Source organism: Porites lutea, chromosome 1 (genome assembly GCF_958299795.1).
Source record: "Porites lutea chromosome 1, jaPorLute2.1, whole genome shotgun sequence".
Taxonomy (NCBI): Eukaryota; Metazoa; Cnidaria; class Anthozoa; order Scleractinia; family Poritidae; genus Porites; species Porites lutea.
In genome coordinates, this window is record NC_133201.1 from 56,682,721 (window position 1) to 56,697,183 (window position 14,463).

At 40.7% G+C, this 14,463-nt stretch overlaps 1 protein-coding gene across 1 annotated transcript; it reads right to left on the reverse strand.

Annotated features, from left to right (window-relative positions):
* Positions 1-987: 987 nt before the first annotated feature.
* Positions 988-13,573, reverse strand: LOC140922823 (DNA helicase B-like). Its single transcript, XM_073372855.1, has 4 exons — positions 12,888-13,573; positions 6,050-6,618; positions 4,324-5,628; positions 988-2,821 (listed from the first exon to the last, which is right to left on the reverse strand). Exons 1-4 carry the CDS (start codon positions 13,462-13,464, stop codon positions 1,142-1,144), a joined length of 4,131 nt encoding a protein of 1,376 aa, XP_073228956.1. The 5' UTR covers positions 13,465-13,573; the 3' UTR covers positions 988-1,141.
* Positions 13,574-14,463: the final 890 nt, after the last annotated feature.

A 14,463-nucleotide genomic window follows, 5' to 3' on the forward strand; every position in this document is an offset into this window, starting at 1 on the left:
CAAAGACGTTTTTGAGCGAGGCACGTCAACCGGAAGTGAGGCCTTCTCTCTTTTTATATGCCTTGACGCTAACAAATTTGTATTGCTAAGTTTCTTTTCTCTTATAAAGACGATTTACCCGAGAGTTTCAACCAAACCGCTCCCCAATGATGCAAAAAGTCCACTTCCGGTTGACGTCCGTCGCTCAAAAACGTCGCTGCTTAAGCTCACTAATGATTGGGAAAAACGACGGGCTATTTGAATCATGTAGCGATGTTGGTGGTAGACTGATTGGGATGCAAAATTGTTCATACAATGGCACATAGCACCTTGAAACATTTCTCCCCCGCAACATGTCTCACAAAGTTCAACGAAACTAACTGACGCATCGTGTTTCCCAACCTTATAAATCGCTAACGATATTCATATGTCCTGGACCCGGTCGCTTAGAAAGGGTCAACAGTATTTAACGATTGTTCCTGGCGCCCGAATAGGCTCTGAGTCAATAGGGAACTTACGCAACAACGACGGCGACGGCTACGAAAACGTCACTAAAAAGTGAATTCGCGCTGCCTCAAATTTTATCGCGCTTATTTCATCTCGTTTAATTCGTTAAATGTTGGCAAATTTTTTTGGAGTTGAATTTTAAATGACTGTATGAAATTCAGGAAAAGAAGAAGGAAGTTGTTGTCTTGTGGTCCCGTCCTCGACAAGTCGTGAAATAAGGCATTTTCACGTCCCAGTCGTGCAGTAACGGCAAAGAAATGTACAAAAAAGTGTGATGCATGTGCAAAATCGTTGTTTTGCCAATCTAAACCCATTACTTTTTTGCCGTTCTCGTTCACGTCGGCGTCATCGTTGCTTTAGCTCCCTAAGAGCCCATGAGGCCGAAGACCGAATCGGGGCTATTGAGTCAGAGGCCATGAGGGCGAGAGGAATAATTGTTTGAGTAAAATCCAACTCGTTGGTCAAAAATGTCGAGACAAAACAACTTTTGCTACAAAAAACGCGATTCAGCTGCCATTGTTTTGGTTTTCGCTACTCGTGGGCTATAACATATAGCCTAATAGTAGCTCAGCCAATCAGAACGCAGCATTGATAATAGACCACTAGTTGGATTTTACTAATTAATTTTATGTAGCTCAGGGTAGTTAGATATAGGCTACCATTTTTTCTTGTGCTGTATACATTTCTGATGTACCCATGATTTACTTGATCCGCCTCCCAAGTGAGTTATCTCATCGATTTCTGCGCGGATTGGACTTCTACATTTACTGCACCAAGTGTTAAACCTTGCTACGAATGATCTTCGACCTCGCTTCGATGGAGTCCCTCCAGGATTCGGGAGCGACGCCGACCTTGGTCGATTTCCTTTACTTGGAAAGGTGTTGTATGCACGCTTCGTCGAAGTAGACGGGGTTGTCGCGGTGTTGGGTGGGGTCTGTGGAGGAGTAGAAAAAGCTGAACTTTCGGAGTATCTCCTAGGATACGTTTTGGGGCTACCGCTATTTGAACCTGGCGATACTTGATTGATTGACGATGGAAAGGTGTTTGAAGCGCTCATTGTGAAGCCAGCAAGACTTTCAGAAAACTGTGAATGGGCCGCATTTCCTACTACATCAGCTCTACCTTCATCTCTTTTCTCTCTAGTCACTCCTGAGGTACTTCTGTCAGTCAGAGAGTTTCCAGAAGACAGAGAAGTTTGTTCGCACATGTTCTCAATTTCTCGTTTAACATGGCAGTTCGAAAAACCTCTAGTCTCTTGTTTGATGTTCAGTTTATTTCCTGAAGCTTGATACTCGCCCCCTGTCCATGTGCTACTTTTCTGCGGCTGGGAACTTTCCACATCAGAAGCCCAAGCAAGAATTTCGTCATCTTCCTCTTCATCAAACTCATCCCCCCAGATGAGGTTCTCACTTGTCTCAGTTTCACAGCCTCTGTTTGGTGGAGTCTGTGGAGGAGAAGGGAATGCTGAACTCACGGGGCAACTCCTATTACATGTACCCTGAAAAACACTACAACTGTTGACAGCTGGTGATAATTGATTGGCGGCCAAAGACAGCGTGTTTGTGCCACTTAATGCATGGCCCGTCAGACTGTCAGAGGGCAGCGAGCAGGGACTTGTTACTGCATCAGCTTCCTCTTTCCCGAGGTTTTTGCTCCTCAAAGCCGGGATAATTCTGTCATCAAAGGAATTCCCAGAATCCACGAAAGTTTGATCGCCCATGTCTTCAACACCAGACTGGACAACCTGCCTAATTTGACAGCCTAAAAGGTGCCTTCTCTCTTGTTTGATTCTTAAATTGTTTCTTGAGATGTAGTATGATTCACCTTCGGTCGTGTTGCAGGTGCTTCGTTGAGTTTGGGAACTTTCTACTTCTAAGGCCCAAGCCAGGATCTCGTTATCATCCTCTTCTTTAAGTTCATCTTTCCAGAATGGTCTCTCGCTCGTGCGACTTCCACAGCCATCTCCCTTTTGAAGATCTCCCGTGCAAGACACATTGCCATTAGAACTAAGATGCTGACTCGAAAAGACATCACTGTGATCATCACTTTCAGAAAAAATGCTGCCGACGTCATTAGCTGGAGGAGTGGTAACATCCTCCTCTACATCACTATCAGCTTCATTGGAAACAGGTGGCTTTTCTAAATCTGAAGTAAGAAACTTCTGTAATTTCGTGTTTCTCGAAAACGGCTTCGTTTTCACCGCTGCTTCCAAATTCCTAGGATGGTGGATTATTATAACTTGTCGGACACCTCGAGTGACAGCGGTGTACACATGTTGGCAGGTTTGGTAGATAGGGCTTCCCACGACGTATACAACGGTGTCAATCTCTGATCCCTACAACAAAGATATAGACAAAATGTATGGCATATGTTTGTTGGTTATACTTTCATGAATTCTGGTTTACGTACCAATATAAATGGTAAATGCTTTATTTTTATAGCCGAAGTTAACTTGAGTGCTCTAGCTTGCTTACAGACACTCCACTTAAATAATCGGAAACAAAAAAGATACAAATATAACATAACAGGAGGCAACCAGTTGGCTATTTACGAGCATGACCGTTCATTTGAACTCGGGACGACCGAGAAGCAAACCCAGCTAGTGGTCAGAGCGGGAGTCATACCCGGAATCGCAGGATGGCGAGTCCAACGCGCTGATCACTCGGTCACGCCACCTCCTGAAAACGATGAGCTTTGAAGTAGCGATCGTCTTGCTGGCAATGCGCGGCAAGATTTCAGTAAAAGAGAGAAAACTGCTATTAGAAGAGAGTGGAAATTCTATATAGTGGAAGCTCTCGCGTGCGGACACCCTCGGGAAGCGAAAAAGGTGTCTGTAATTGGAGCTAGCCGCTTACGGAAATGTAAAAATACAGAGTTTGTACGGGGTTTGAGTAAAAGGGGGTTTGTGAAGGTAGCCGTAAGTAAAGCTGTTCCCGTACGAGAGTTTTCGTTGGGAGAGTTTTTCCCTTATAACATTATCCAAGTAGCCGAAATTCTCACGTTTTAAACCTTCCCTTCAGATCGTGTTTTCACAATTTTTCTTTACCGACGTCTTGAACTAAACGTATGAAAAAACCGAATTAAAAAAGGAGAGATATCCTCAAAACTAGCCTGCCGAGAAAACAGCTGACATTTCGCGCCGGACGCCATCACTGATTTCCCCACGAAGTGACGTCTGAGGGACGACTGTAGAAATTCCATACTGATGCCGAGTCAATACCCAGATCTGGGTAGTGGTTCTGATTGGTTGAAGCAAATTTCACACGCGGCACGACCAATCAGAAGCACTACCCAGATCTGGGTAGTGACGCGTGATCAGTATGGAATTTCTTCGCTCGTTCCTCAGACGTCATTTGGCGGGAAAACCAGTGGAGGCGTTGCCAAATGTCGGCTGTTTTTTTCAGGCCATCTCAAAACAACATTAGGGAGTATAAAATGCCACGATGGCGACAACAACGAGAACGTCAAAAAAGAAATAGGTTGAATAGGCAAAACAACAACTCTGCACGTGCATCACGCATTCTTGTCCATTTCTCTGCCGTCTCTGCAAGACTGCGACGGGTAAATGCCTAATTTCACGATTTATGGAGGACGCAAACAAGCGACGGCTAAATTTTCTTTCTCTTTCTGAACCTGAATATGATTCTTAGTAATTCGACTCAAAAAGAGTTCGCTTGCATTTGACGTGGTAAATGAGTTGGAGTAATCGCGATAGAGATTGAAAGAACACAAATTCACTTTTTAAGTGAGCTTTTCGTAGCTGTCGCCGTCCTGGTATCTTAAACTCGCTAATCGTATGAATCATACGGAGATGAGTGAGAAGAGTTTCATACATACCTGGTAGGTGTGGATCGTCCTGGCCCAGGCATGGCAAAGTTTAGCCTTCTTCAACATCTTTAACTCAACCTTGACGATCTTCTCTCCATTGTCTAGAGCTAGGTAGGTTGTTTTCTTTTTACGGTTATCCTCTTCGTCAATAACTTCTTTTATGAAGAAGATCTCCCCGTTACAGAACTTTACGTCTTCCTTCGTGTAAGCATCGAAGCAAACGACGTTCTTTTTTACACAGACTTTATCTCCAGCCTTGAAGACGTATTTTCCTTTGCAATTCTTAATAGAATGGTTATTGTAATGAACCGCACAGAGTTCATTAACATTCAAGCAGTCTCGTCTCCGGAAGGCAATAAATTGCGACTTATCAGGCCCTGGCAAAGCGAGCCCTGATATTTTGTTTTGCAGCAAGTCTCGCACTACCTGTGTGACCGCCATGTCATCTGAATCAGTTGTGTCGTCACCATGCTTTGATTGACACTCAAGTGAAATGAACCCTCTTTTGGGATCATCTGGGAAGCGAGGCAGCTCTCGACGACAAATCCTGCTTGCATTGTCAACAATAAGTTGAGACTCTGCTCTGTGATTGGTTCTTAGCGTGACACTGGAGCCATACGGTAAGAGAGCTTGGTACACATCACTTAAAAAATTCCCAGGTTCGATAGATGGCAGTTGATTCTTGTCACCCAGTAAGACTATCTGTTGCAGTGAAGTTTTCTTCATGAGAATATTAACAAGGGTAGAAAACGTCTTGACAGAAATGAGCGAACTTTCATCACAGACAAGAATCTTGACATCTGAAAATTTCCACGGGGAATGGCTTTCATTATTCTTGACTTCCTTCAACCAGCGAAGGTAACTAAAAATGACAGAATGCAGTGTGTATGACGGTACACCAGTGCGTTTGCCCAAAATAGAAGCAGCTCTGCCTGTTGGTGCAGTCAGCAACATAGAATCACCACATGGGTCGGTCTTTTTAATCTTCTTGGGCGTGTCCGGAGTAGAGAGATCGTTCTTAACAGGAGTTTCTGAGCCAGAACACATTGGGGTTACAAGCGGACTTGAGATGCACTGAGCGACGTCTTGAGTGGCATCAGAGGAACTTTGTGAATTCTCAACAGACGTAGATTCACTTTGTTTTGTACACGACTCGGCTGCGGCCAAATGACTTCTCTTCACTTCTAGTGCCTTTGATAACACTGTGGATACCACATGGGTTTTGCCGCACCCACCCCTCCCTGACAACACTACTACAGGGCTCGTTGTTATCAATTTTGCCGCTCTCAACTGGTCTTCGTCACCACCAAAGGCCTAAAGACCGAAAACAAGAAAAAGTTAACGTTGGTTTACACGTATGGGTGTTTATTGTTGTAGTGGAAACTATTATTGGTTCGGTATTGTGCGGGTAATTGTTCTTGTTTCTTTTCAATCTATTGTATTACATCATTTAGTGATTACACCCATCTGCAACACCAAGAAACTACCCAGAAATTCAAGTATGAAAGTCCTCTTTTCCTTTATTGTTGGATTCATATTTTAAAATTCTCTGGCGCCATCTGTAGAAGCACCAAAAAACTTCAAGATAACTCTCTAAAATTGTTAAATGCTCGTTGAGGAACGGGGCGGGGGCGGGGTGATATGCATGAAAATTGTGCATCACATGCCATATAACAACGATCAACAAATCAGCTTGCAGAATTTCACAGCGAGCATAACATTACAGATCATTAACCTTTTCATCAATCTCCAAATTGTTGACCCATGGACTCTTCTTTCTCATCATCTTGCATATGCTCCTAACAATACTTTGCTCGTAGCCTCGAATATGTGGCAAAAACACAGACCGCCCATCACCATCGCCAGAAGTCTTAACAACATTTATCTCCCTCAGATATGCCAGGCTTTCTTCCCAGGTGGTGACACGATAAACTCTTGGTGTGGATGGAGGCTCGTAACATTTGTTACGTTTCAACTTCCACAAAGGAACATAGGTGTGACCATACTTATATGTATCTTTACACAAGGCATTGTAAACGTACAAAGCATCTCGGTTTATAGGAGGCATTTTTTCCATAAGGTTGCAGTTAACAAATGACGGTAGCTTGACCTCACAGCCTGATAATCCAAATCTTTCTTTCATGACAGTCTGGTAACCCAGAATCCACGGTTCATCCTGAAGTGCTTTTGCCATGTCTTGAAGCACTTTGAGATCCAGGGAAGAAAAAAGAGCTTTGAGATGACGTGGAAAGAGGCGATGGGCAAATTTAGTCAGCTCTGGTACCAGAAAGGCCTTTCCTGTGGCTAAAAAAAAAACGAAAATAAAAATGATTAGCCTGCAGCGTCATAATTCATTACTTTCTGAAATTCTACAGAACAATTTTAACCCTACTGTTGGTAGTCTGGTATACTGGTATACTAGTATACTATTGGTTTACTAGTTAGGCCGCACAAATTGAAAAGAATTGTGGTCTTTTTCTTTGCCATGTTGAAATAACGGCCGTCTGTCTGTGTTTTGCAAAAAAAAGCTTGTTTAGAGGAACTGTTGTATGTCTGCCATTACAGGAAACATCGTATGAGATACAAATAAATTGATCACACTGATCATTGATTATTGCGACACTCAACTGATCACTGAGATACTCTTCAGTTCTGGTTCCCATTAACTTTGCCTATACCCTTCACATGGCTGCAGACCTTATACTTACTGAGTTAGTGCATAATGTATTATGTAAATCAAGCACTTTAATTTCAAACCTTTTTCACATCAATCAATTCAAAAATAAAGAATTGTCAACCCTCCTGCGTTTTTATTTTCGTGAAGTGTTAGAGCAGCTACATTGTAATAAAAACTTTAAAAATTTCCACTTCAAAACGGTCGTCTTCATTTTGTCATAGATGAGTACATTTGAATTTCTAACATTTTGTGTTACACAGCATTTACAGCATGATTTACATGGCGGCCAAGAGAGCTGTCATATAGGTTAAAAAAGTAACTTATTTTGGAGGATTTTGCTATCTGAATTAGGAAAAGCATTACTTTAATGTTTATGAGTTCCTCAAGGGAATCGAATTCACACTTTTGTAGCAAGACTCGGTAACATCTGTTGGTTTCTGGCTGCCATGTTGGTGCCCGGCCCACATCATGCTGTCTCTGTAAATTTAGGTAAAACATTTCTCCAAACATCTCGCATATCAAAAATTTGAACCAACCTGAATCTTGGTGAGGGTCTTTGTATATATTTTGTGCATTTGATTATATATATTCATATAGATATTTGTGCGCTATAAATTTCAAATTATTAGGGAAAGTTCATTTAATATGACAAGGGGGGGGGGGATGAAGATATTGAGGGGGGGCTCCGAAAATTTTTAGACACCCGAAGGGGGGGCTCTGAAAAAATTGTTGCGCTAGGAGGGGGGCTCCGAAAATTTGTATACTTCAAAACCAACACATGACATCATCATACAGATCGGATGGTTTTCAACTCAACAATTTAATGACCTGTGCAACTCAGCTATATCACGTGGTTTACAGATATAACAAATGTAGTCTCAGTAATTATTACACTCTTGTTCATCCCAAAAATGCTTTAGAAAGTTTCAAAAATTAGAAATGCTCAAACTTTTTATAATAAAACCACATGGATTCAACAAGATTTCAAAATCTACTAATGGGAACTATAAAAATGATGACTCTGTAACAAGAAATGTTAAGAAATGAAGGATGGGGGTGGGGGGGGGGCTCTGAAATTTTTTCGACTACCAAGGAGGGGGCTCCTAAAAAATTGAACCGCTAGCGAGGGGGGCTGCTAAAATTTCAAGCTTCGAGTTTCAATATCTTCATCCCCCACCCCCCCTTGTCATATTAAATGAACTTTCCCTTATCATTATGTTTTCCCACATTCTAGTGACTTTACAACACATGTATCTATTGAGTGGTTTGGATTTTTACTGTCATTGGCATGACAGTGAAACGGCAAATTATAATATATGGCTGTGGTCACACTAGACTTGCTACAAGTCGACCTCACGAGTTTCTTAGCAAGCGGAGCAAGCTTTTTATACCGCTAAGCGGCCAAGTGAGCAAAGAAGTCGCGAATTAAATCAGACTAACGACTTTTTTGAAAGTCTATGGTCACACCAGGGTTAATTAAAAACCAGTGTTTAAAATGGTGTTTTTCAGTGTTTTTATAATTTTCAGTCCAACCGGTTTTTTTGCAGTTGTGGTGTTTTAGTATAAGTTGCTTGGGTAATGCAGCATCTAGAAAGGAAATTTATCATGGTGTAAACCACGCTAAAAGCATGGTAGAGAAGCTTAAGCGTTTACACGAAAGTTAATTGCTTTTGAGCCAATCAGAAATTTAGGACAGGAAACCACTACACTTATACTTCCCAGATAACATTTCATGGCATTTCCAAACTCGTAGCCATGCACGTACAGGAAAAAGCTAACTCTTTATTGCAAAAACATGAGTTTTCCACAAAATTTTTATTCACTTACAGGACCAACAGACACAGAATAAGGCCCATGGTTATTTAACATCTCTGTGAACGTGGATAGGCCCAAATTGGTCATCTCCAGTGAGCCGTTCTTTGAATTTGCCTAGCTCTGAAGGCAAACATAAGGAGCTGTCTTCTCCAAATCAACTTAATCAACCTTGTAAGGTAAATGCTTCACAATCAAGGCGTGGAGAGAAAATAGCTTCCACTTCATAAACAAGAAATAAAAATTAAATTTATGTCTCAACTAAACTCGCCACAAGAGTGCTTTGATCCACCATGATGTTTTATTTTTAAATAAAAACTTGAAATCCCATGTTCATCACCCATGTGGAAGCAATTCAAAAATTCAATATTATACAAAGGAAATGTGATCGTTAAAAAGTTGATTTACTGTTAACAGTGAAACATATCCCAGATACGTTTACACTGCTGTTACTCTGGAGGTAAACCCTAAGTGCGACCGCAGCCAATATGATAAAGTAGTTAAACACAAGAGTAATGGTATGCATACGTAATGCAACATTTATCATTTTACAGTATTGATAGCCCAAGCTCACCGTAACAACCTGTGAGCAAAAGTATGTTTCTTAGCAAATTAATCATTAATACGGCAACAGTTTCCTTGGTTCCTTAATTATTCATACTGTAGCAATATTGAAAGAAGGTGTGTGAGAAAACTTCTTTGCTCTATAATATAATGCATCAGCCAATTCCAATAATGTGCCCATCCCCCCCCCCCCTTCTTTCTGGGCTACTGAGGGGCATTTGCCCGCCTTGTTCTTACGGGGGTGGGGCATAAGTAAATTTTGGATGGCCCAGGGTTGGACATTTGCCTCACCCAAGCTTTTGACATGCACAAGTTAAGGTTTGTTGTTGTTGTTCCTTTCCAAAGACACATGTATACAGCTAATTAAACATGGAGGATTTTGCTGGAAACACAAGCAGATTGCCTTATCAATCAAAGGACCAAAACCTTTTAGAGGTTTTTTTCTCAATTTTATTATGCATGCATTTCCTCATTGCTTATCAAGATACAACTTATGAAACGAAATCGGGAGCTATCAAGTGAATCGATGTATTTGTTTGTGATGACTGCTATTGAAACAAATTTCTGTTGATTTAGGATTTGAATAAAATTAACTGATGATGATTCCAATACTTTCTATGATCATGTATGATCTATCTACTATTTGAAAAATCTCCTTAAAGCCTGGTTCACACTTGCGACATAATGACATAATAACAACAACATAACAATAACTTAAGAAGCTTACGTTGCTAATGTGAACATCAACATAATTAAATGTACATTGCTGTGAGTACAAAAAAAGATAGATGGAGGAGAAGACTCTCCTTGTTGCGCTTGCCTTTATTTTGCTTTTTTACAGAAACAATGACGTCAACAAAGGCTTCAAATCATTACCCTTTAAATCTCCGCTCCAAACATCTGGGAGACTGTACTGCTTGGCCTCAAGTGTCTGCCATATCACGCTGATCGTAAGTTTTAGAAAGAATGGACATCCTATCTTCTAATAAATCAAATTTGATCTTAGCCTCATAACATGATGGTGTCCGACAAGAAAGCTCTTGCTACTTTGGATACTGTACACAAATGAACTTAATGTCTTTTAGCTCAATGATTAATATGAAACAGCTACTTTGTTCTCCTACTTACGTACACTTGTGTAAATGCCTTATATAGTGTGAAATAAAGAAAGATTGAAAGATTGAAGATTGTTTTCACCGTTTTTATTATTTTTTGTTTTTCTTTTCACACATTATTCTTTATTTTGTGGTCTTTAAGGTTTTGTTGCATAGGATAGGGTATTTGTGAACTTTTTCTAATAGCAAATGGTCAACATCTTCATGAACTTTAGCAAATCTACCATAACATCCTCCCCTGGCCTGAAGCCATATTGAAAGCTGTACCTGAGGAAGACTAAGTTTGATAGTTTTTGAGAAGCTCCAATTGGTTCTTTGTTATGTCATTATGCTGAGGGTGTTTCACACTTGTTTTTAGTTTGCGTAATTGAAACATAATGACAGACTGAACAACATAAAAACAAGATCAGTTTTTTCCTTATATTGTTATTTCCATGTCTTTATATGTTGTTGAAATGACGTTTTATCAACATCTTCGGACTACAAACTTAATGACATAACCACCTTCTTGCGCCATTATGCTCATGTCATAATATCGTTTTGTCACAAGTGTGAACCAGGTTAATTATTCAGAACAGATAGCTTTGCAGCACACAATTAATCTTTTTTCTTTATTTTTAGACTCTTTAAGACAAGGCAAATAAGAATAATATAATAAGAATCATAAACTGGTGTCGCCGCATATGAAGCCTTAATTAGAATTTAAGAATTTGTTCATGCTTAGCGTGCGTATATCGAGTTATGGATGCACGCGGGAAGTTTGGAGAGCACGAAAGATGCGTAAGAGTTGCACGAGGCGATAGCCGAGTGCAACTCTAGCTTCTTGAGTGCTCTCCAAACTTCCCAAGTGCATCCATAACTCGATATACGCACAGCTAAAAGCATGAGCAAATTCTTTTATAACATAGCTGACAAAAATGCTTGCTTTTTGATTAACTACAAAATTCTCGTAACGCGCTACACAATAACAAACGCTTCTATTGGCTGATTACGAACACACCACAATCATCTAGTTTGAATGAGAATATTCTTTCCGTAGCTTTTCTGTAAAACTGAGAAAGAAAATCTGCTTCTTTATTCGTTAACGATCAATGGAAACTAAGCAGAAACAAAGGTAAAAGAGTCATAAAGTTCACCTAAAGTTAAAATACTAACATGTTCGTAAGAAGTCGCGGAGTATGGTTTGGATTTGCTGAAAAGATGTTTACGTTTTGCTCGGCGAAATCCAGAAAACATGTTTTTAGCGAAGACGACTGTCATCCTTCTTTAAACTCATATTCATTTACAACATTAGCTGGTCATTACGGCTTCTTGAGAAGACCTGGCAGCAGTTGTTTTTGTGAGTAATAAATTTATGTCTTCTTGTGTAATTTGTGTTGTTATTGCGAGAGAAATCTTCCTGCTTCAGTCGGATTGTCCGGAGATAACAAAAGTGCATAACAAATTTAAAAACAACAATAAAAACGGAAATTTAACCTCTTAATGTTGTTGATGACCAGTTGGTGTCTGTTCTGTTCCCAGTGAATGTCTTTCGGCCAAAATTTGCTGCAGCTGGTCTTCCGACAAATTTGCGAAACGCGCAACATGCAAGTTTTTTCAATTCGGCTCTATTTTTGCTGCTTGTTGGGTCAGGACCTAAAAGGTCAATGCCGATAGAAAAATTGGGCAGTTCTTCGCTGGTTTCTTCCATATTTTAAAGAGAAGGAAAACTGCACTGCAGCTTAAAAGACGACAACTTTGCAGCCAGGTAAAACAAAATGCTTACGTCATCTTATTTACGCACGGGCGTGCGTAAATAAAGATTTTGTTCATAGCGGCTCAATAGGACTTATATAGGGCAAGCACGCGCGCTATGTTATAAAGCACTATTACAAAGGCAGACCTTAGCTGAAACGAAAAAAAAACACATTGAAAATGCTTGAAGTGGCACTCGGCTTAAACCTGCGAACACAGACGTATTTCTGGTCGTCGCTTCTCTCCACTCAAGAGAAATCTGTGTTGCAGGCTATACTTCACTATGCACTCAATGAATGATTGAGGATGGTCTTTTTTCATCCCCATTGTGGAAAATTTGCCTCCCAAGGCTAAAAAAATGCTAATGCCATGAGTGCAGCTGGAACTGACTGATGCATAAGATTAAAGAGAAAAAAAATCTGCATCAGATTTCACTTTTATCCTTAATTAACTTAAACGAATCTGTGCAAAACGTATGCGATGAGCTAAGAAACCTACTGTTGCTCCCGGGCTCTCGTAGTGCCTGGGGTACCTGTGTTCACAGTTACATGTCACGCAATCTTTCCACAAGGTCAGAAGAAAATGGAATTACCCAGTATAGTTTGTTTTTAATGTGATCAAACTGTTAAAAAGCGGTTTCTTATAGAAGATTAGCAAATGGTAAAACTTACGTGTGCAGGCTAAACTTGTTTTGATTTGTCGCGCAATTTCATGGTTCACTTCACTGCTGACCCTGAATTCCCCCAGGTTGCTCAGAAGATCCACAAACGTTGGTTTCAACTGTCTGCTTTCGATGAATTCACAAAATGCAGTCACATGCTGTTGATTCACACAGCATCCCTGAGTAAGGAACAACGACAGCAGAGATTTATCAACACCATCGTCGCATCGAATACTGTACGAAGGAATCTTTTCTGTCCGTTGCGTTCTAGAACTTGTTTTGATTTCAAATATTTCGACCATCCACCATGGAAAGGAGAACATGCTGTCAAATCGAGCGCGGATCACTTTCTCCCCCTTCAAAACAAAGCTTCCGTTGATGTAGTCTACTTCTTGCAGTCTTTCTCCCACACATCGAGTTTTTGTTTCGTCCTGGGATTGATATTTTCCCGTAGCGATCTGAATGATGTCGTTGTAGTCAGGATTTTCGAAATCGTCATTGTCGCTTTCACTGTCGGGTTCAGAGTTCCCGCCATCGTCTTTAGCATTTTCTTCTTTCGGCAAGAAAAATCCTCTAAAGTTTACCATGATTTCTATATCCTTTGTGACGATAACTCATTTCATTTACATTAAGCCGTTCAATTTCTTTGGACGAACGAAAACAAAAAACCTCATCCTTCACCAAACCGCCGCCTTCTTTGCGTTACGGCTTGTGTTACCACAGGTAGCCCAAGCTCACTACTGGGACGCGGACGTGACTCTTGCTTGCGAGCGGCGTTGTGTTACAAACGGTTATTTACAAAGGGTTGTATAGGATGTAAACGGGTTTTTTTAAAAGGGAGAAAAAGTGTCTTGTTTTTGAATAAAATCTGCTTACCTTATTGCCTTGTTGTATTCTTTGTTGCCGCCTGTGGTGTTACAAGAAGGTTCTGGTGATATGATAACTAGGTTAAGACTGGGTCGAGAAATCGTGCTTGGCGTTCTGCTTTCGGTCAATTTGCAGTTTACGTGTATCGCTGTCGATTTTCTTTTTCTTTTAAAACTTAAAAAAAAAAAAAAAAATCCGTAAATCCTCTATTAAGCCCCCCGGGGGGGGCTTATTTTTCTTCAAGCAGTCTTGAGAGGGGGCTTAAAAGAGAGGGGGGCCTTATTTAACTTAGCGAAACGCATCACCTGTAGCAAAAATATCGTGGTAACAGACAGAGTAGACTTACGTTTTGTACAATTAAAGTCACTGTCAAAAGTATTTAATTCACTTATTGGAGCCTAAAACCAACAAAAACAAAATTCTTATTCTTCAAAAATGTGCTTTCCGCCTCATATGAAGTTGGAGACAATGCGGCCGAAGACCAAAAACAATATGAACTTCCAGCCTAAATAAACCATAACTGATCAGTGCACGTTAATCGTTAAGTTTTTGTGAAGAAGAAGAAGGATGGGGGGAGAGGGAGGGGGGGCTTAATAGAGAGGGGGGTTATTAACTCTCCTCCCCTGAAAAGGGAGGGGGGGTATAAGAGAAGGGAGGCTTAATAGAGGATTTACGGTACGCCTGCAAGTTATGACCCTGCGTTCCGGCGAGGGAGGGGG